Source organism: Penicillium chrysogenum (genome assembly GCF_028827035.1).
Source record: "Penicillium chrysogenum strain IBT 35668 chromosome Unknown utg000004l_segment0_segment0, whole genome shotgun sequence".
Taxonomy (NCBI): Eukaryota; Fungi; Ascomycota; class Eurotiomycetes; order Eurotiales; family Aspergillaceae; genus Penicillium; species Penicillium chrysogenum.
Window position 1 is genome coordinate 5,503,294 of NW_026622752.1, and position 19,761 is coordinate 5,523,054.

Here is a 19,761-nt window from a genome sequence, read left to right on the forward strand (position 1 = left end):
GAACCGGCAGAATTTGGAGGGCAATAAGCCCAACATTTCGGAGTTCCCACTATGCTATGTGTTTTGCGGTGGACCACTCGGTAACTTCTCCGTAGCGAAATCCTACAGTTATTGGCTTCCAAGACATATTAATCGCGCTATTGTGGGTTGGGCTGACACTAGGAATCAATAGGTTTAGTGCGCCACATGGGTAGCACGTGGTTGCACTCCGTGGAGCTTGACATGATTGGACGAGACATATAAGACAGCTTGATACTCGTTTAGGTCAGGAACAATCTCGGCATCCATGGGTGGTTCCACAGATGCCCGCCGCTTAAATGCGCGTCTCCCACCGTTATCATCAACGATCATCTTCTTCCCATTCTGGCCCTCTTCGCGATCATGGGTTTCTTCCGCCGCACGTTGAGCCTGACGGCTACGGCTACGGCTATGACTCTGGTGGTTGCAAATCCCCATACATGTCGACCTCCACCTTTTTGTCCCAGCGTCACCGTCGAGCAGGGGGTCCTCAATGGATTTTCCCAGAATGACACCAACGTCTTTCTAGGCATCCCCTTTGCCGAGACCACTGCCGGCGAGAACCGTTGGAAGGCTCCTAAGCCCATCGGCTCGTACCCCAACGGTCGCTTCGAGGCCGCTACTTATGGTCCATCCTGTGCCCAGGCAATGTCTGGCACGGCAATCACCGACCAGAGCGAAGATTGCCTCAGCCTCAACATTTGGACCCCACAACAGGGTGTCGATCTTCCTGTGTTCGTCTATATTTATGGCGGTGCCATGGTCACCGGGGGCAGCAGCAACGCCCAATGGCAAGGGCACAACTTTGCCCGTAATGATGTTATCTACGTCAACTTGAATTACCGCGAGAGCATCTATGCCTCGCCCAATGCACCTGAGCTGCAGGGAGAGTCCCAGAACTTTGGAATCCTGGACGTGGAGTTGGCTTTGGAGTGGATTCACAACAACATTGAGGGTGGGTTCTTCTTTCTTTTGACAAAATCACCTTGTAGCCTTTAACTAACTTAGTCGCCAGCTTTTGGTGGTGACAAGTCGCGCATCGTGTTGGGTGGCCATTCATCCGGTGGAGTGCACGTTGATCACTATCTCTGGAATCACCCAGATACCTTCCTGGCCGGCGCGATCGAGATGTCAGCCAACGCCCACTCTGGCCCCGCCTATGCACCAGCTGGTGTCGCACTTAAGCAGGTGGTCCAGGAAATGCTGGATGCCGGTGTGACTCTGGACTGCACGGCCGAAGACTACACTCTGGACTGCCTGCGCGCAGCAGACACTTACGCCTTCCAGACGAGCTACTTCAACTCGACCGTGAATACCTGGTTCTCACCAGCTGTGGACGAGATCACCCGTTTCTCTAACTACACCGACCGCTTCGTTAATGGTCACTACCCAACATCGCTGCCATTGATCGTTGGCAACTCCGACCAGGAGGGCGAGATTTTCGGCTATGTCTATGGCAGCGAGAACACTAACTTTTCGTCCTGGATCCGCACTTTTGACGCCGACCTTGCCTTCGTGCCCGCGGACCAGCTCCTGGCCGCCTACAACGAATCCGACTACGCCTCTGTCTCCCTGATGAGCGGTGCCTCTTACGGCGACGCGCGCTTCATCTGCGCGACCGACTCCCTGCTGGACCTGCGCGCCGCCGAGCAACCCACTTGGATTTACCGCTGGTTCGGCAACTACTCGAACGTGCTGCCGATCCCCGATCTCGGGCCCTCGCACGGCAGCGAGGTGCCCTTTTTCCATGGCGGCAATGAGTGCTTTTCATCGCTGGACGGCGTAACCGACGCGGAGCAGCAACTGGCGGATTACATACACTCCTGGTTTGTCGCGTGGATTAAGAACCCCAGCGCTGGGCCTGGCTGGGAGCAGGCCCGACCTGTTGATGGTCCCCTGGCGCGTGTGGGTGTGCCTGGACACGAGCAGGAGATCGTGACGAGCACGACTGGCGCGTATAACCGTCGCTGCCAGGAAGTTTACAAGCCTAACTATCCTAACTACCCAGTTGTGCAGAACCCTGTGTTGCTGGCTGGGAGTGCCTGAGAGACAGCCCGACCTTATCTTGTTCTGTATATAGAAAATTAGATCTAGAATTATTCAGGATTTCTATCCAATAGTGGGCCATCCCATAGTTTGTGACCCTAATGCAGGTACTACCACGGTGAGAACAGCCGAGATCTTGGAATCAGTAATTACAGCTGCCTCGGCCCCACCAGTGGAGATCGCACTTATGCTGAGCGGCAAATCAAATACTCCCAGATCTTTTCGGAACACTTGGAATTTTGAAAGTTCAGACAGAGAACCTTGCAAGTGGCGCCATAAAAAGTTAGTCTGGATCGGAACTCCCACGCACTCCCACGTTCCTATTTTCCCCACTGCGGATCTAGAAGAAAAATATCTTCACCCGGGTTCTTACCTGGTCCTTGCGCAATCGAACTTAATGCCTATTGTGTGATGTTGATAGTCGCGGATCACTGGCATCGAATAGGCTTTGAACTGATAAAGCCATATATCACTCCCGGATGGGGAGTCTTTTAACAACCTTGGAACCTTGGAAATTTCCCGAGGTCCCGGGATTGCACCGTACGATTTAAATTAACTGGCAAACTTTAAATCCATCCGAAGCCACTTGGGCAATTCTGGCAAGCACCTTCCCCTTTGGAATCTACCTAGGTACTTCGAGGATACAGGTAATCTCCATAGTTATTTAGGTACCTCCTATGTGGCGTGGCATCCATGGATTCCTTTGCAACAAATCCATGGATCGCTTGGTGGGGGCACTGCCTATCCAAGGTAAGTCCCGATGTAAAATTCTCGTCTAATACAGTAATTGCCGACGTTTACCCTATCTTCACACGTAATATCAAAAAAGAAAATACCATCCCATACAAGGTGAATCAATCTATGTCCGGACTAAGTCCAACCTGCTCGATGCTAGTGCCTTCCGAGGCAGTGGGCCTTGGAAAAGTGTCTCAGCATATTCTCTCAATTTCGAGAATGGCTGTAGCAGGTGTTCCATAGATAATTTATAATAATAGCCGGCACATTATTTTCGGGAAAAAGCACCGTCGCGTCTTGCTTTTTCCCTCCCTCTGCGGCTTGTGACCGAGATACAAGTCAGCATGGTGCGCCCGGAACTAGGGCAAGTAGTATGCTATCATCTCTTCAATTTCCCACATCCTCGTGCTAGTTTGCTAATGGGTTCTCCGGTGTACAGGTGGCCTGGTATGTCTGCACAGTGGCGGCATGCATCTTCCTCATCTGTCGCCTTGTGGTCCGCCTGGGGCTCCTGAAGCGGCTTTACCTCGACGACCTGTTCGTTGTTCTGGCTGCCCTGTGTCTCATCGGCGATCTGGCAATCCAACATTATATGTTCAACCAGGGTATGTGCTTCGAGTATTCAAATGGGAGATCAATATTCTGGAGGACTCCACTGACGATAGCGGGCACAGGCATGTCTGAAATGGCGAATACAACCTTGGATGAGAAGATTAATATGATGAAGGTAAAGCGACCTGGGACAGGAAGTATATATGTTGTACAATCATGGTTATTAATGCCTACTTTATTCACCAGATGATCATCCCGGGCTCCACATTATACGTCACTGCGCTGTGGTTGATCAAGTCTAGCATGGTGATCTTCTACAAGCGCCTTGCAGATCGCACCCGGTATCAGATTGTGTATAACATCACACTTGGTCTCCTGGCTGCGACCTGGCTGGTGTTGTTTTTTGATATTGTCTTCAAGTGCTATCCACCCCAGCGGCAGTGGGAGGGGCTTACGAATCCTGAGTGTGAGGATGCTTCTATATCAACTACCACGAATGCAGGCTGACGCTCTTTCAGTGACATGTCCCCAAGGACCCTCCACAGTCAATTACTGGCTCACAATACTCTGTATGGCTATATTTCTTGATTTACTTGGATTATTGACTAATTGCTGGCAGTCAACATCTTCAGTGATGTCTTCAGTAAGGCTTCAAGTTCAATTTATCCCAATCGCTTTGTTTAACCAAATTCAACCAGTCATATGCCTCCCCATTTCGCAAGTTGCGCGACTCAAGATGCCCAGGAAACAAAAGTGGGGTGTTATCTCCGTCTTCCTCCTGGGTGGCCTTGTGGTCATCGCTAGCAGTATGTCTTCCCTCCACCTGCTCCTCTCGTCTCCTTCCCTCAACTAAACCACGATGCACTCAGTTATTCGAGCAATCTACTCCCACCGCAACGAACAAATGATCACTTGCACCGTCTCCATGGTCGAAACCGCCATCGCCATCATCGCTTCCTGCCTCCCCGTCCTCCGCACCCTGGTATTCGGCTCACACTCTCGCACGGGAACCTATAGTGGCCGCCGTGGTTACGAGCTCTCACACTCCGGCGTGCATACTGGCGCTCAGACCGGCAAGCAAAACACCACCGTCTCCGTCTCGCGAAGTCACGTTGACCGCGGCGCGGATGATCTTTCGTGCCATGACTCCGAGGATGGATTGGTGAAGGATACGGCACCGACTTCTGGGCCGGGGATTGCCGTCAGACATGAGTATTTCGTGCATGAGGATCGTACATAAGGATGCACGGAACTTCTGCGAGGCTAGCTTGGGAAGCTCTCACGTTCTCGATTGTGCATCCCCACCATACGCTTATATTCATTGAACTATTCATTTCGACGTGTATGGTACCTAATGTTATGATGTTAGTATGACCTTAGATATTACGCTCAGAACAGGATGTGTTGCATGTCTCGGCGCTTGCAAAGCTGGTGGGCTAGATAAACGCTTCTGGCTTTCATAGGATAACGGGATTTGACAATCCAACTGGATTTAGAGGGCTCTTGTTTTCGACACACTTTTATACCCCTTCACAAGGGTAATAACCTATAGCCCATTCATACCTTCCCGAATCAACAGCGGGCAGATAGAATGAATACAAAATTTTGGGCCAGTCCACCTATCTTATGCTATCTTAAGATCGCAAATCAACCTCCGTTGACTGCCTTGTCTCTGTTTCCCCTCACTGTGCATCGGACTAAATTCATCCCGCCTATAGCTAATTAAATCGGCGATAAAAAAGGTTACTCATGAGTGTCTGACCAGTGTTATTCTTCCCCAGGAATGCAATGCTCTGATCTGCGCAAAGATATATCCCATGTATTCCAAAAAGCCAGATACCGAGAACGTCAAACCTGCGCTCGTCCGAGCGGATGAAGAGGTAGTTGAAGTGTCATGACACGCACTATATATACCGGAGCCTGGAATATCTGAGCGTTACGCTCAGATATAGTGGTCTTTCTGGCCTAGTGTGTAATTCGCCAGTCCAGGGGCAGGTTGTAAAATGAAGGCCGCTTTGACAGAACCGACCTGAAAGACGACGAGAATAAAAATGAAGAGTTTATCTACGGGTCACAGCGTTCTCCATTTCCCGAAGGCGAGTGCCTAGCTCATTGCTGATATATATGTTCATGGACCAATAGTTACTACAGTTAGGGCTGTCGTTCCAGAGACGGATGACCCCAGTATGCCGGTCAATGCGGTGCGGATGTGGCTGCTAGGAATTTTTTCACTGTCCTCGGGTCCGGTATCAACCAATTCTTTTTGCTGCGGTATCCATCGGTTCATGTGGCTCCAGTAGCAGTGCTACTTGCGTATCCGATCGGTGTGTTCCTGACGAAGACCCTCCCCCTGGAATCTATCCGGCTCGGGCCTTGGGGCACGTTCGTTGTCAACTCGGACAGGTCGTTTGATATAAAAGAGCACGCGCTTATAGTTATTATGAGCGATGTGTCTTTTGGATATGCCTCCGCGGACGCGACGACATTATTCAAGCTGCCAGCAAAAATTTTTACAAAAGGAAAATGCTGAATTGGAACTTCTTGTGTAGGTCCATGGACCATGTCATAAAAATTCCACAGGCAACACTTGTGCAATATATACATCACTAGTAACTACATCATCCCGAGGTCGATTTTTGTAAGTGAGAGTGGGTTTAAATTACTGCTAGCAATGTGAACCAATAAGAGAGTTATATGACGGTGATCCCTCTCGTCGTCCGTACTCGTGGCGGTAGAGCCTCCTCTCGTATGGCTCTTTGGCAGCTATTGGACAACCCCAGACTTGGCACTGCAGGCATCACAAAATGTTCACCTTCTATCGCGAGGCTGAGCGGGTGGGGCGTAAACCCCATAACCCTTTTTCAGGAACCTTATGTACTGGGACCTCCCCAAACACCCTGAAGGGAAACCTTGAGCACGAATTTCTAAATTAACCCCTTCCCCGTTCCCCCAGTTGATTTGGCCACTTGTATTGTCTCATTCCTCATGAATGCAAGGAAATGGTTTCAGTACCATCGCGTGTCTGGTGACAGAAATCTGATCCAACTCTCATCTGCAGCAGAGAGTGGTTCTGTGGATGTCGCCGCAGATGAATCATTCGACCGCGCCCCGACCACTCGCATGCTCGCTATCGCCGGACTAACTGCGTCCTGGATATTCGGCATTATTTGTGTGGTGTTTGGATCTGGGAATATACTGAAGCCTACTATTTCTGTGGCATCGAAAAACACCACACAAAGATATCACAATTGGCCGCAATTAAACATTTCTTCCGTCGCGGGCGAACTGCTGCCCTTGCTTGTCAACACGATTGTGACCTTATTGGTGGAGGGTATGGGGCTGATTCACTCGACGACTTTGCGATGGACACTCTGCGATCGATTGGCTTTCAACTCGAATTTGCGTATATTTACGGCATCAGATAAACATGCGTGTCTAGGCAAGGTTTCTAACTTCCTCCATGCGGTCTTCCTCATCATGACATACGCCGGTGCATCTCTTATGATTGCTACGTCGCCGACTGAAAGTTTTTGCAACAATGTCTCTGGTGTAGGACAGGATAAGGAGCAAGGATGTGGTGATATGGTGGTCCTTTCCACTCCCAGTCTGAGCTGTCTGGGTGTAGGATTTCTGGGTCAGGCCGCTCTAACAACATGGCAATTCTTCGATATTTCAGTTCCTACCTGGTCAACAAATCCGTTGGACACTGCTTGGGCCAGCATTTCTACTGGCTCTCGGACCAGAGTTGCCGGTCGCTGTATGATGAGTGTCCATGATGCAGAGATTCCCACCGCACCGCGACAAACTCAGCCACAACAGCAATCTATTTGGAAGTCTCACAGCGAGGCCCGATGGGTCATGTCTTATAACTGGCTTGTTACGTGGATCCTTTTATTGATTTTCATCATTGTGCAAGTGGTACTTGTTGAAAGGGACAAGTATTTCAAAGGCTCGGACGAAAGGTGCAATGGGTGTAACGTGTATCTTGGCACTAACTGGAACCTACTTCGAGATAGTGGTAGCGCCCCAATGAGTGCTGCTATTATTGTGGAATACAGCCCGCGCATCTATGCAGGTCTTTGGATTGTCTTTGCCATTTTGCAGGGTATTTTAACTCTAGCTCTCCACTGCGCGGACCTCATCATCGCCGTCAGCCGGGACGAAGATACCTGGCGCAAGTGTTATGCGCAAACCATCAGGGGAGACCTGCGACCAAACGCGCAAACTATTAGGAGAAACCTGCGATCAAACGCGCTGATTCGTGCCGCGACCAGCTGGCTTGCTGTTATGGTGTTTCTTTTGAAGGTTGTCCTACATTGGCTCTTCGGGAATGCCATTTCGTATGCGTACAACTGGGGTATTTTTCTGCGGCCTCCGCCACTCCTGTATCTTAGCATTGGTTCGTTTCTCCTGAGTGCTTTTGTGACTTACGTTTGTTTTCGGCGGCCTGGGGGTGAGCAACCCGCTACCTTTGGACACATCCAGACATTGGTTAACCTGATTGATGTATGGCATCTTGACCTGTTTTGGGGAGATAAAGGGGCAGCAAGAGATGGGCCCGAGGGAGTCAGACATGCAGGAACTGCCTCTAGACCCCTAGAGGAAGTAATACAAGGCCAATTGTACGAATAGTTAATCAAAATAGCACCACGGCATTTTCGAGGCCGACTTTCTCAAATATCTTGAAAGAAATATTTATCTGCTCTGCATTCGTTGTCTACGGCGGAGATAGCATCCCACTAAGGCATGTCTCTTCCAAGAGATAATTTGTGCGTAATAAGGCGCGGTACGTATAGGGCACTGGAACTAACTACACTGTTTATCATTTACCTGAGGTGAAGGCTAGATAAATTCTCCGAGTAGTAGTTACACGGTACGTTACTTATTGTTGTTCAAGGCTAGAATTAATTCTCCGAATATATCTCTTGCCGTGAGCACGAAACTTGGTGTCCCGGTCTCCCTAATTTGTGTTTTTCAGCATTCCAGCTAACGTGTAAAATGTTTATAATGGGATAAACTAACACGCAATCTCATCTCACATCATGGCTCCTGTCACGAGAAAAGGCCCTTACCATAAAAAGAGCCACTAGGTTCGAAATAGTTACAGTACACTTTGCAGCATGTGCCCTACTCCATTTAATCAAACCAACAAATCTATGAGGAAAATCTTCAAAAACCCTAGGTAGATGCGGTACCTAGGAAAGAACCTGAGCCTTTGTCAACCACGCATGCGCCTCCTCATAAATCCCCCGCGCAATCTCCTCCCTCTTCCTCCTACTATTCCCCCCTTCTTCCGTGGGTCCGCATGAGTAAATCCATGCGGACATCCCCTCGCCAACGTCCACTTATACCTGCCCACCTCAAAGTCCTCCTCCTGCTCAACCCCGACTCTATCCTCCAACCCGGCCAACCCATGAATCATCTGCTGCGTCTCTAACCGGAGCATATCCCACTGTGCACCAATCATATAAATCCATGGCGGCAGCTCATCCTTCCCCGCATACACTGGGCTGAGCAGTGGATCCCTCCGGTTCTGCCCTACACTCACATACCCCCAGTCCAGCCACCAGGAGGTCCTTTCCAGATTATCTGTCGGACCACCTTTATACGGTCTCGCATCCAGCTTTTCATTAGGAGGGTGGCCGAAATCCACGATAGGGTAGTATATAACCGCCGCTTTGATCAGGCCTTTTAGACCGGGGAGTTGCGAGGCGGATAGCGCGAGGTTCCCGCCTGCGCTGAAGCCGCCGATGGCGATGCGCGAGTGGTCAATTGGGAGAGTGTTATCTGCTAGCACGCACCTAGCGACCTCGGCAACATCAAAGGTCGCGGTTGGGAACGGGTAAAGCGGCGCCTTGCGGTAGTTAAGGCTGACAACTAGCATTCCGGTGCGATTGGCCCAGGCGCTACAGAAGGTGTCGTCAACGCTGGCGTCGCACATCACGAAGCCGCCGCCATGGACATTCAGGTAGAGTGGGAGCAATTGGCGCTGGGCGGGGTTGTAGGAACGCGGGTAGAAGACGCGTGTTTCCAAGGTCGGACGGCAGGCATAGCGCTTAGTGAGAGTTGGTTGGGTGCCTGGTTGAGGGGAGTTGACAAGGCGGAGGTAGAGGAAATAGAGGGTCGCGAGGGATTTGAGCAGCCAGAGTTGGAGGAAACAATTTATGCGGTGGGAGAGAGATAATCGCTCTTTTGGGAGAGGAGGGATAGGCTTTTCCATCACTATTTTGTCCTCGTCCGGATCCTCAATCATTGGACTGGGCGGTGGTGGTGGAGGTGGAGGAGGAGGGTGGTGGAAGGAAGAATCGAGGTGTTGGCGGAGCAGGGTTAGTCGGGCGAGGGCTGTCATAGATGGATGAATTTGTTGGGATGTAGGGGGACTAGTACGTATTTGTCACAGCATCAGCCGTAATAATTACTCTGTTGGGCTTGTCGAGATCTTTGTTTTATGAACTTTAGGCCAGCCGCACCAAGCCTTCTCCCACCCGCCTCGATTTAGCCTCGCGAAAAGCCATATCAAATCCTCGTATATTACTTCTCCCCATCTCATATATTTACATAATTACCCGACTATCCGCCGAAACTAATGTGGTGAAAGTGGTGAGATTGGGTTTGGCCCCAACACCCTAAAATCCACGATGCATTGGTCAGTCATTCCCGGTGGGGCGTCAGCAATTAGCTCGGCCCCCGGGCCCACACCGGGGAGTCTTCCCGAACCGTCCGGGCCGAAGTGGGCCTGGACCGTGTTCTGTCTCACGTCATCCATGGATGGCTCCAGGGCAAGGTTGTGTTATGGCATACCGGGCTGTACGCCGATCTATAATTTCAACGTCTCAGCCCGCTACTGATAAGAAGAGTACTCTGACACAGGCAGCCAATGCCAAATCACACTGGCTGTTGGCTGTTGCTTTGGGAACCGATCCCACCAACAGACTGGCCTCTCAGTATTGACTCCATTTTTTAGCCCCAGTCTCACCGGGTCTTCTCTTGTTAACCAAACCCGATATTTTTAGACGATTCACCTGGGGCACATCCTACAATGCTCAGACCATGTGTCAGACCGTACTTGGCACCGTAGTTCCACTAATTTTGTCTCCACTTGGATTGAGACCAACTAAAATTTCGTGGTTAGTTTTAATGCATACATTTACAAGGCTCCAGTGCTCATTCGGTAGTTGACGGCCGTTGGGCAGGACCAGCCATGCTTGTCAGATGCCAAGAGGCCAGCACTGCGGGAAGGTTTTTCTTTTTTTTCATGGCAGCAGATAGGTGGATATTCTTCTTGTATCGGCATTACCCGTAAGCACTAGACGAGAGTGCCATCTGGGGGCGAGGGCCAGTCACCGGCCTCTCTGTGCTAGCTTACGCTTGAATACGGAAGCAGCCCTTCAGACAAAAGGTAATGACGGGAGAAGGAGGGGCCAGCGATGGCTCGCAGTAGCAAATAAACGAATAGCAGGACCGACAGGGGTCGGTCACTACATACCTCGAGTGTCCTCGCAAACAAATCGACGCAGAGTTTACTAACCTACCTATGTTAACTGTCGTCCAACGACCACGAGCCCTCCACCTCTATTCTCCAGTCCTAACCGTCTGGCATAGCTACCAACCCCAGCGGAGCTGAGCAACCCACAATGAGCAACAAACGTCCAGCGACAAGCTCCCTGTTAGAAGGGAAACCAGACGAGGAAGACAGCGTGGATAGACCAATCTCCTCCTCACAAGATGAAAACGAGAAGGCGAAACCAAAGTCTCTCAAGTTCAAGCTCACGGTCTTCTTCCTGGCTCTCGTAACGGTCATCGGCTCCATGGACGCCGTAATAGTTGGCTCCGCACTGGCAGCCATAGCGAAAGACCTCCAAAGCAGCAGCGTCGAGTCCTTCTGGGTCGGGACGTCCTTCCTCCTCTCGCAAACAGTCACTATCCCGCTCTACGGCACGACGAGCGAAATCTTTGGCCGCAAGTGGCCCATCCTCATCGCGATATCCATCTTCCTTGTCGGCAGCATCCTCTGCGCCACCGCAAAAACCATTACATGGCTGATCGGCGCGCGCGTGGTGCAGGGTATCGGCGCAGGAGGTATGATCCAGCTGGTGCAGGTCATCCTATCTGATATATCGACAATGAGCGAGAGAGGTCTCTACATGGCCATCGCAGCGTTTGCGTGGTCACTAGGAACAAACATCGGGATCCCGATTGGGGGTGCCATTGGGGAGAGGACGACCTGGCGGTGGATCTTTTATATCAATATCCCCGTTTGCGTGATTTGTATCGTGGGGTTGCTGTATGCGTTACAGTTGCAGCAGGATACGTCGTCATTTGTCAAGAAGCTGGGGATGTTGGACTGGGTGGGGCTGGGTGTATTCACTTGCGCGTCGACACTGTTCCTGGTCGGGTTGACGTCCGGGGGTGTTTCGCATCCATGGGGTTCGGCCGCTGTCCTAGTTCCGTTGGTGCTGGGCGCAGTACTCTTCCCTGTCTTTATCTTTACGCAGTGGCGCGTATCGAAGAGACCCATGATGCCGCTGCGGATCTTTAATGATCGCTCTGCGATTGTCGGGTTTGTCACGAGCTTTCTGCATGGGTTGGTGTTTTGGTGTGTGACTTATTACATGATTGTGTTTGTATGTCTTCTTCCTCTCCATTTCATTCATTCCTTCTCTCTCATTCCTACCCCTCTTAACCCCGCAACATTGACTGACACCAGTTATCTAATACACCAGTTCCTCGGTGCCCTCCAACACTCCGTCCTCCACGCCTCTCTGGAGACAATGACTTGTATCGCCTACTCCGCCCCCGCAGGCCTCGTAGCCAGCATGCTCGTCAAACGCACCCAGCACTTTAAATACATCATCGTAGTGGGATGGGCTCTCCTCGCAGCCGGAATGGGGACAAACGTATGTACCTCCCTCGCCTCCCTTCTCTTTGCATCTACACTCTCAAATAGAAGCTCTCCAGCAACAGAATAAGAATAATAACATGGTATAAAACACACAGATAACAATGCACCCCGATTCCAGCAAAGCCATGCTATACGGCCCCCGCGTCCTCATCTCTCTGGGCGGCGGCCTCCTCTTTCCAACGCCCATCTTCGCCGTGCAGGCCCGCCAACATGGCGACGACATCGGCATCGCAACGTCCATTCAGGTCTTTACACGCAGTATGGGGACTGCCTTTGGCGTGGGGCTGGGGGGCGTCATCTTCCAGAATCAGTGGAGTAAGGACGTTGATTCTGCTGTGACGGCTGGACGCATACCTCATGAGTTGTTCGTGGGGAGTAATGTGGCAGAGACGGCGTATGAGGTTATTCGGAAGTTCCCCGAAGCGGTTCAGGAGGCTTATCGGGGGGTCTATGCGGATAGTTTGGCGACTATGTGGTATGTCATGATGGGGTTGTCCGTTGCGGGCTTCTTGGTTAGTTTGGTGGGCAGGAATGATGTTATTAGTGGGGGATTGGCAGGGAAGCAAAATTTTAAGGATGAGAGGAAGGGGGATTTGGAGGGAGGGAGGTCAGGTTAGAGACTATTATCTGGCTGACTCGGTGCTTTGTTTTGTTTCGTTTGCCCGTTTTGTCAGATTGGGTAGTATATCGGTTATGGATGTCATGGGTATAAATACAGACCTCGGGGGTATATCATCTCATCTCGTCTCATCTTCGGTCTCTCCTACACGGCCTCGGATGAGATGGGCTTATTTCCGCACTAAATCATACCAAGAGTACCTTATTGCAATATCAATGGACTGTTCAGTCCTGACAGTAACTTTATGTCTACTCGATAATACTGTATGACATATCTAACCTCATACCACAAATATATAACCGTACGAAAAGTACTAGGACCCCAACTGCCAAATCACCAAACAATTTTCATCAAATCTCTCCAATCCCATCGATCGCTCTCTACCCCCTTTCTCTTCTTAATATCCAAATCCCAAGAAGCCGGCAAATGCCCCTCCCAAACACTCATCCCCTCCCCCGAAACCACATCTCTAGGCCTGACACCTCGTCCATGCAGATTCCGAAAGAAGAAAACCCCACTCCCCTCCATCCCCGCACTCTCCTCGACAAACTGGCAATCCCTAACGTTGCGAAATAGCGCCTTCATAAGCGGTGTGTCCCGATCTTCACGGTAATGCTTGCCCATAACGGTGCGCACCGCATCCGTCGCCTCATAGGCATGGTAGAAGGGGATGGAGGAGCAGAGGTGGTGTAGGACATGAGTGCCGACGATTCCGTGGAAGATATGTTTGTCGATATCAAGGGGTCCCAGGCAGAAGCTGCGGTCGATGGTTGCGGAGGCGCCGCGGGCAAAGGTCCAGGTCGAGTGAGTGAAGTGGGGGAGGGTGGGGTCTGTGTGCTGAAGGTAGGTGATGACTACTGTGTTATTTTATTACAATAAGTCAGTATGTGGTTGAAGTAAATTGAGTATATTGGAAGAAAGGCGAATAGAATGGGAATGATGGTGAAAGGGGACGAACGAACGTACCAACCCACTGGTTCAACCATAGATACGGGATCCCGTAGAAGACGAGAACCGTCCACACGGAGGAAGCCTGTGCCGCGAGGAATAGTCCGATGCACGTGGTGGCCACGCCGAGATCGCTCAGAAAGACGGAGAACAGCTCCGACTCCTTGTATAGCCCGCTGTCGGGGCCAAACCAGTAATGGCTGTGCTGGGGGAATCCGGTTGCACATTTCTGCCCGCTCAAGTTGTCGAGCATGTATAGGGGCCAGCCAAAGATCTGGAAAAGAAGGCAGTGCCAGAGTGTGACGATAGGGGCATCTTCGGTCAGTTCGGTGAAGCTGTGGGAATCGGCGTCTTGGCCAAAGGTGGATTTGATGAGGTATCTGTGTCGCTTTGTCATTAGCAAGCAAGCCGGGTACAACCAATAACTATATGGAGGTAGGAACATACTCCCGACTGTGCGGAACGTAAACGGTATCCCGTTGCAGGTCGCCCGTTGCTTTGTGATGATGAGAGTGGGTAATCTTCCAGCTGTAGTACGGGACTAGCAGTAACGAGTGCAAGACGAACCCGACGAGATTGTTGATTCTTCTCGAGGGAGAAAAGGCACCGTGGCCGGATTCGTGGGCAAGAATCCAGATACCTGTCATGATCATCCCGGCAATCACGGTATAGAGGGTGTATGCCACCGTGCGAAGGGCGATACTCGGGATCATAGGTGTATAGGTGTATGTTATCCAGGCCAGGCTACCGAGTAGGCCAAGGTCCCGAGCTACGTATCCCAAACCGCGAGCGGTGGATGGACGAAAGCAATGGGCCGGGATGGCGGCGTATATCTGTTTCATGGTGAATTCGGGCACTTCGTAGACATTCCCGTAGAGGTCGATATTTTTGGAACATGGATCTCCCTGGCTGGCAGCGGCCATCTTGCCGGATTAATTCGGTTCCACAAGAAGAGGTATATAGATAGAGAAGGTTAGTTGATCCAATTACGCTGTCACTAGGAGATGTTCTCCTTGACCTCTATTTATGCCCGGTTGGTATGCGTGGAACCAAAGACAGCCAGCCTTCATCTCGCCCAGCCAATTGATATTATAAAATCACATATCTATATCTAACGTTCGGAGTTAGGTTAGGGCGGCCTACGCGTATCTCCCCGTCCGACAAGATCTTAGTCTACGTAGCTTGGATCAGCCTTATCCCATAGGCACAAGGACTCACATTGCGAGCGCGTGGGTTTCGCTAAAACATTCCAGGGTTCCTCACTAAGCTGATATCAGCACTAGAGATAGTAACGATAGCAAAGGATAGTGTGATTGACCTGGCCGCATCGGAAGCCCTGATTATATCGTATTCTAATTACAGAAGGGACCAATAGAGGGTTGAATTGGCACAATGAGTCAATTACTGTATACAACCCTAGTGGCTGGTAGAAATGGGGCCACACTAGAACAGAAAATGCAGACCGGTGCAGTAGTAGAGAGGGGGCCAGGCTTTACTACAGCCATGCTCCGTCAGCAGCGGAGTGGCGCCGCTAGCGGCTCAACAAATTATCGTTCGCTGACTGGTAACCGTACGAGGCAAAAACGTCTTTCAAAACCCCAATTGGCGGGAAATTAAATTAATTATTGCAGAAATAACAGGCGGAGCATGGGCCGCGTCCAATTTACGGTTGTACCCGTGGCGGATGAGCCATATGCGTCTGCATCTGCATGCATCTGCATGCATGGGGGCGAACAATCTCGTGTACTGCCTCTTCGCTGCCTGTAAGGCTCTGTCAGCCCCAAAACGCTAAAGTTTTGGCCAATGGTTATATATAATACCGGATAATATAGGATTCCTCGCGTGGGGGCCAGAAATATCATGGGTCTTTTGTCTTGTGTGCGGAAGCCTTCATTCTTTCGATCGGTTATACACATTTGAGAATGAAGCTCCTCAAGAAATTTGTCCTCCTGGCGCTGGGCGTTTGCGTCATAGCCAGAGACCCAGATCGTCCCGTCTGCATTGTGGGAGCTGGCCCTGCGGGACTCAGTGCGGCCGCGGAATTGGAGCTCAAGGGGTACCGTACGGTTACCTTTGAGAAGCAGAGTGCGGTGGGAGGGAAGTGTCAAGCGGTTTACGAGAAGTACGTGCTATCTTTCTAGTCGGTAGAAGAGTCACCCACTGACAGAACCGACACAGCTCCACTTTCAGTCCCCTTGGAGCGCTAATCTTCACACCGCCGACATACCGGGAATCGATCAAGCTGCTTCTAAAGACTGGAGTAAATTCTGTCCCCTTTGTCTCCGGCGAGAAGTGGCAGTACAATGCCTCCAGCGGGTCAATTTGGGCGAAACAGCCTCTCCCCCGCAGGCGATGCAACTCTTTATGCAAGAGGTGCGGAGATACGTGGACTGGTGGAACAAGAACTTTGTCCTCTACAACATCGCCCCGGGGTATCCAGTGAGTAAAGTGGAATTGTATCGTTACCTGGGCGGCAACTGATTGCAACATGTAGCATGGCATTCCCACCGAGCTGACCATTCCAGCAGCTGAGTGGCTGGCGCGCAATGGATACCAAACTCTGCAGGCAGCGTTTGTGCAGTCCATGGTCGCATACGGCTACGGGGATTATCGCCAAGTGCCAATTGTACGTTTCTCACTGCAACGACGACCTTGCTTGATCCGTGCTAACTGCCCAGGTGTACATGCTGCAATACCTGACCCCGTCGGTGCTGATGACGCTCCTCAAAGTCCAACAAGGCAGCATGATCGAGATTGCAGGTGAGTTATGTAGCAAATAGGACACGTTATAATGTACTAAATGTAGTAGACTTCCACCGGGCGCTGCAAATATTTGCTGACAGATTCATCGCCGGAAAAATCCACCTGGACACGACCATCTCACGGATCGGTCAGTACACTCCACTGACTCCCCCCACACAAGAAGCGCGGAATTATTGACCCCAGGGTGATCGACAGACCGCACTGGCGAGTCACCCATAATCACATACCAGACTTCGAGCGACAGCACGCCCAAGACCCAGTCCTGCGCAGCACTGATACTCGCCTTTCCGCCAACTCTGTCCTCACTCCAAAACGCTGGCCTCGATGTAACCGACGAGGAACGTGAGGTCTTCACACAGGTGGGCACCCACAGCTTCTACTCCGGCGCCGTGCGCCTCTCCACGCCCCACGCCATGACCTTCGGCGCGGCAAGCGCCCACCCGGGCCTTCCCCCGACGCAACGGGCGACCCCGTCGTGTTCACAAAGCTACACGGCGATCTCGACATTGCCATTACATCGTCGTGGGGCCCGTACCGCGGGAGCTTGACGCGGGATGAGGCGTACGCACGACTGAAGAGCACCCTGTCGGCGTTCAACAAGGACCCGAGGGATGCGGGTGTGTTTGCTGGGGCAGTGAGTGATGAGAACGTGCTGGCGTTCCAAGAGAACGACTACTTTCCGCATTATGACTCCCAGCAGCTGCGGGAGGGATACTATGAGCTTTTTGAGGCGCTGCAGGGGCAGAAAGGGACGTATTATGCCAGTGGGTTTAATATGTTTGAGTTGGTGGAATATGCGTTGAGGGCGGGGCAGGATGTAACGAAGAGGTTTTTCTAGTTTGTAGGATGCTACCTACCTAGTGCGAAGTATACACCGGCCAGGGGTCAATCTGAATTATTTGGGGGAATAAGAAAGAGAAAGAAGTAGAGTAGGTCCGATTAAGCGAGATCTATCTCATGAGCTATTCCATATTCATATGTCGCATATAACTCCCCCTGAAGATAGTACCTACTCTAATTATTTCCTGGGGCTAAGGTCGTGCCTAAGGTCTAAGCAAAAATATCGTTAAACTTGCTATGGAGTTTGATTCCCATCCTACCTATTACGCACTTTACCTTCTCACTATTCTCATAACTATTCAATTCAAAGCTATAATGGTATTACATGTAAAGCTTGATGCATACCTATAGGGTGTGGAAAATGGAAAATAGGGCTTCCCGTCCGCTCAGCCGTACTCAAGCCACATATTCCGCACAGTCAATACTCAATTTGCCCTCAGCACTTAAGCGGTACTCTAGGGTGAGTGCAGGCGGTATGGGTGAGAAGTGTTGAGACTAGGACTTGGATGATAGGGTCAACGTGCTGTAATCCTATGTCCGTCCTAAGAAAAATACATAAATTCAAGCCCCGGGGGCCTTCTCTTGCTCTGTCATAATTTTCTTTGAATTCCTTTACCACTTAAACATGTTCTCGGGAAAAGATATTCCGAGAGCAATCCAGGAGCGTGAGCGTCTCGTACGTGCACACGCTATATCACGTATCTTCACACGACACGTAAATACTGTGCTCCCGAGAGGTTTGCTGGGGTTGCATACTCTCGATGCCTTAGGCAAGTGAGGTTTCGCACTGGACCAAGCCTTAGTGAGCGCACACAAGTGGAGGGTTAATATTGTTATACAATTCAATGCTGTATAACTTAGTTAGCTACAGATTCAGCTCGCTTTGACATATAATGAGAATGATTTTCTCCCACTATATGTATGGAAGTTCTGCCGAACCTACCGCCTCCGGATCCCGTCTTGGCCCACATAAGACCCACATAAGAGCCTCACTCTACTTTAGGCTTCGATCCACCTTCCAATCGACTCTCACCCATCCAACGCCGCTCGAATGACATCCTCGTTGCCCTGGTTCCGCAAGGGCACCGACCCTGGAACTATTATCACTTTTGATAAACCACTCTCTTCCCGGTGGGAAATTCTTGAGAAGCTGAATGAGTATGACGATCAGGTATGACCCCTCTCGTCCCATTACAGGATCCTCGAGAATCTGAACGAGCATAACTCGTAGGCCACCGTGGAACAAAATAGGGCATATGGCTTCCATTCTTTCGCCTCGGCTAAATTCCTATGTTGTGATCCTCAACGACGTGCAACGGAAGCCTTTATGCGAGTCTATATTCAAGTTCCCCATCGAACAACTGAAATGGATGATGCGGACACCAGAGGCCAACAAGCCATGTCATGGACCCCGGAAGAATTAGCTTCCCTGCTCGATCTAACCGAAAAGGGCTCAAATATCACACCAAAGCTCCTCGGATACAAGATCGGTACTCAGGATCGCTCAGGGCTAGTTCCGGGTGGGTTCATCATAAGGTTTGTTTGGGAAATTGTTCCGGGGCTACGCCTTGGCGATCGTGACGGCGCTGGTCCGTTTTGGGGTCTCAAAAACTATGAAAGAGACCAAGTCCGTGCGTCCTTTCTTAACGCTCTTGCGTAAGTTCGATATTCCTCCTCTCTCTATCACTGAATCTAATTATTATTAATGTTAGAAAGCTAAAGGAGCATGGGTGGTACCCGGGCATGCCTAGGGCAAGAAGTCTAGTTTGGCACCGAGACACCCAAACATGGTATGCGAACCACGTTATCTTAGCTTACTTACTTACTGATTCAATATAGCTACTTCATCGGTCGCTTTAGCGAGACCATGGAGGGTCCACCCAGACGTTTGGCTGAGCCTGCACAACATGTCGCGACTTTTGAGCTTGCTTTACCGGATGTTCCAGTCAGATGGAGAGACTGGGATAAGGATACTTCACGCTGGAAATGGTAACTAAGGAGGAAGTAGAATGTTCCGTGTAGCCTCACATTTATCTTTGCTTTTGCTATGCTAGGAAACAGTATACACTTGGGGATCACGTGACCCCGCTTGCTCCCTACACATTAGCTAGCTAGGTAGTATCTAGATAGTTTCTTCCTTTCTCCATGCAACCATCCCATTTTTCCAGAGACATCTACCTTTTATCGTAGATCATCTCTATCAGGTTATGGGCGCCTGTCTTTGAAGCCTCTGTCTAACCGCAAGCTTCAAATCCCCGTTTTTCTGGCGTCTTTGCGTCGCGCCAAGACTGTGTGGACTCACTTTTCCAATAGGATCGGGGTCTCCGATCTTCACTCA

At 50.7% G+C, this 19,761-nt stretch overlaps 8 protein-coding genes across 8 annotated transcripts; 6 read left to right on the forward strand and 2 right to left on the reverse strand.

Moving 5' to 3' along the window:
- Nucleotides 1-381: 381 nt before the first annotated feature.
- N7489_008025 (uncharacterized protein) lies at nucleotides 382-2,064 on the forward strand (the record flags this gene model as incomplete). Its single annotated transcript, XM_056713775.1, has 2 exons — nucleotides 382-973; nucleotides 1,034-2,064. 2 exons carry the CDS (start codon nucleotides 382-384, stop codon nucleotides 2,062-2,064), a joined length of 1,623 nt encoding a protein of 540 aa, XP_056567490.1.
- Nucleotides 2,065-3,143: 1,079 nt separating this feature from the next.
- N7489_008026 (uncharacterized protein) lies at nucleotides 3,144-4,591 on the forward strand (the record flags this gene model as incomplete). The annotated part of the gene is made up of 8 exons (XM_056713776.1): nucleotides 3,144-3,170; nucleotides 3,239-3,404; nucleotides 3,474-3,526; nucleotides 3,598-3,817; nucleotides 3,870-3,920; nucleotides 3,971-3,994; nucleotides 4,050-4,157; nucleotides 4,221-4,591. 8 exons carry the CDS (start codon nucleotides 3,144-3,146, stop codon nucleotides 4,589-4,591), a joined length of 1,020 nt encoding a protein of 339 aa, XP_056567491.1.
- Nucleotides 4,592-6,336: 1,745 nt separating this feature from the next.
- On the forward strand, nucleotides 6,337-7,983 carry N7489_008027 (uncharacterized protein; the record flags this gene model as incomplete). The annotated part of the gene is made up of 1 exon (XM_056713777.1): nucleotides 6,337-7,983. One exon carries the CDS (start codon nucleotides 6,337-6,339, stop codon nucleotides 7,981-7,983), a length of 1,647 nt encoding a protein of 548 aa, XP_056567492.1.
- A 586-nt stretch (nucleotides 7,984-8,569) lies between these two features.
- Nucleotides 8,570-9,700, reverse strand: N7489_008028 (uncharacterized protein; the record flags this gene model as incomplete). Its single annotated transcript, XM_056713778.1, has 1 exon — nucleotides 8,570-9,700. The coding sequence occupies one exon, from the start codon at nucleotides 9,698-9,700 to the stop codon at nucleotides 8,570-8,572; it is 1,131 nt and encodes a 376-aa protein (XP_056567493.1).
- A 1,285-nt stretch (nucleotides 9,701-10,985) lies between these two features.
- N7489_008029 (uncharacterized protein) lies at nucleotides 10,986-12,870 on the forward strand (the record flags this gene model as incomplete). The annotated part of the gene is made up of 3 exons (XM_056713779.1): nucleotides 10,986-11,975; nucleotides 12,075-12,248; nucleotides 12,349-12,870. 3 exons carry the CDS (start codon nucleotides 10,986-10,988, stop codon nucleotides 12,868-12,870), a joined length of 1,686 nt encoding a protein of 561 aa, XP_056567494.1.
- Nucleotides 12,871-13,205: 335 nt separating this feature from the next.
- On the reverse strand, nucleotides 13,206-14,743 carry N7489_008030 (uncharacterized protein; the record flags this gene model as incomplete). The annotated part of the gene is made up of 3 exons (XM_056713780.1): nucleotides 13,206-13,729; nucleotides 13,839-14,200; nucleotides 14,268-14,743. The coding sequence occupies 3 exons, from the start codon at nucleotides 14,741-14,743 to the stop codon at nucleotides 13,206-13,208; spliced, it is 1,362 nt and encodes a 453-aa protein (XP_056567495.1).
- A 999-nt stretch (nucleotides 14,744-15,742) lies between these two features.
- N7489_008031 (uncharacterized protein) lies at nucleotides 15,743-17,421 on the forward strand (the record flags this gene model as incomplete). The annotated part of the gene is made up of 8 exons (XM_056713781.1): nucleotides 15,743-15,942; nucleotides 15,999-16,080; nucleotides 16,134-16,259; nucleotides 16,315-16,446; nucleotides 16,499-16,580; nucleotides 16,630-16,710; nucleotides 16,779-16,972; nucleotides 17,017-17,421. The coding sequence occupies 8 exons, from the start codon at nucleotides 15,743-15,745 to the stop codon at nucleotides 17,419-17,421; spliced, it is 1,302 nt and encodes a 433-aa protein (XP_056567496.1).
- A 1,053-nt stretch (nucleotides 17,422-18,474) lies between these two features.
- N7489_008032 (uncharacterized protein) lies at nucleotides 18,475-19,416 on the forward strand (the record flags this gene model as incomplete). Its single annotated transcript, XM_056713782.1, has 4 exons — nucleotides 18,475-18,594; nucleotides 18,655-19,079; nucleotides 19,136-19,213; nucleotides 19,263-19,416. 4 exons carry the CDS (start codon nucleotides 18,475-18,477, stop codon nucleotides 19,414-19,416), a joined length of 777 nt encoding a protein of 258 aa, XP_056567497.1.
- Between the last annotated feature and the right edge of the window lie 345 nt (nucleotides 19,417-19,761).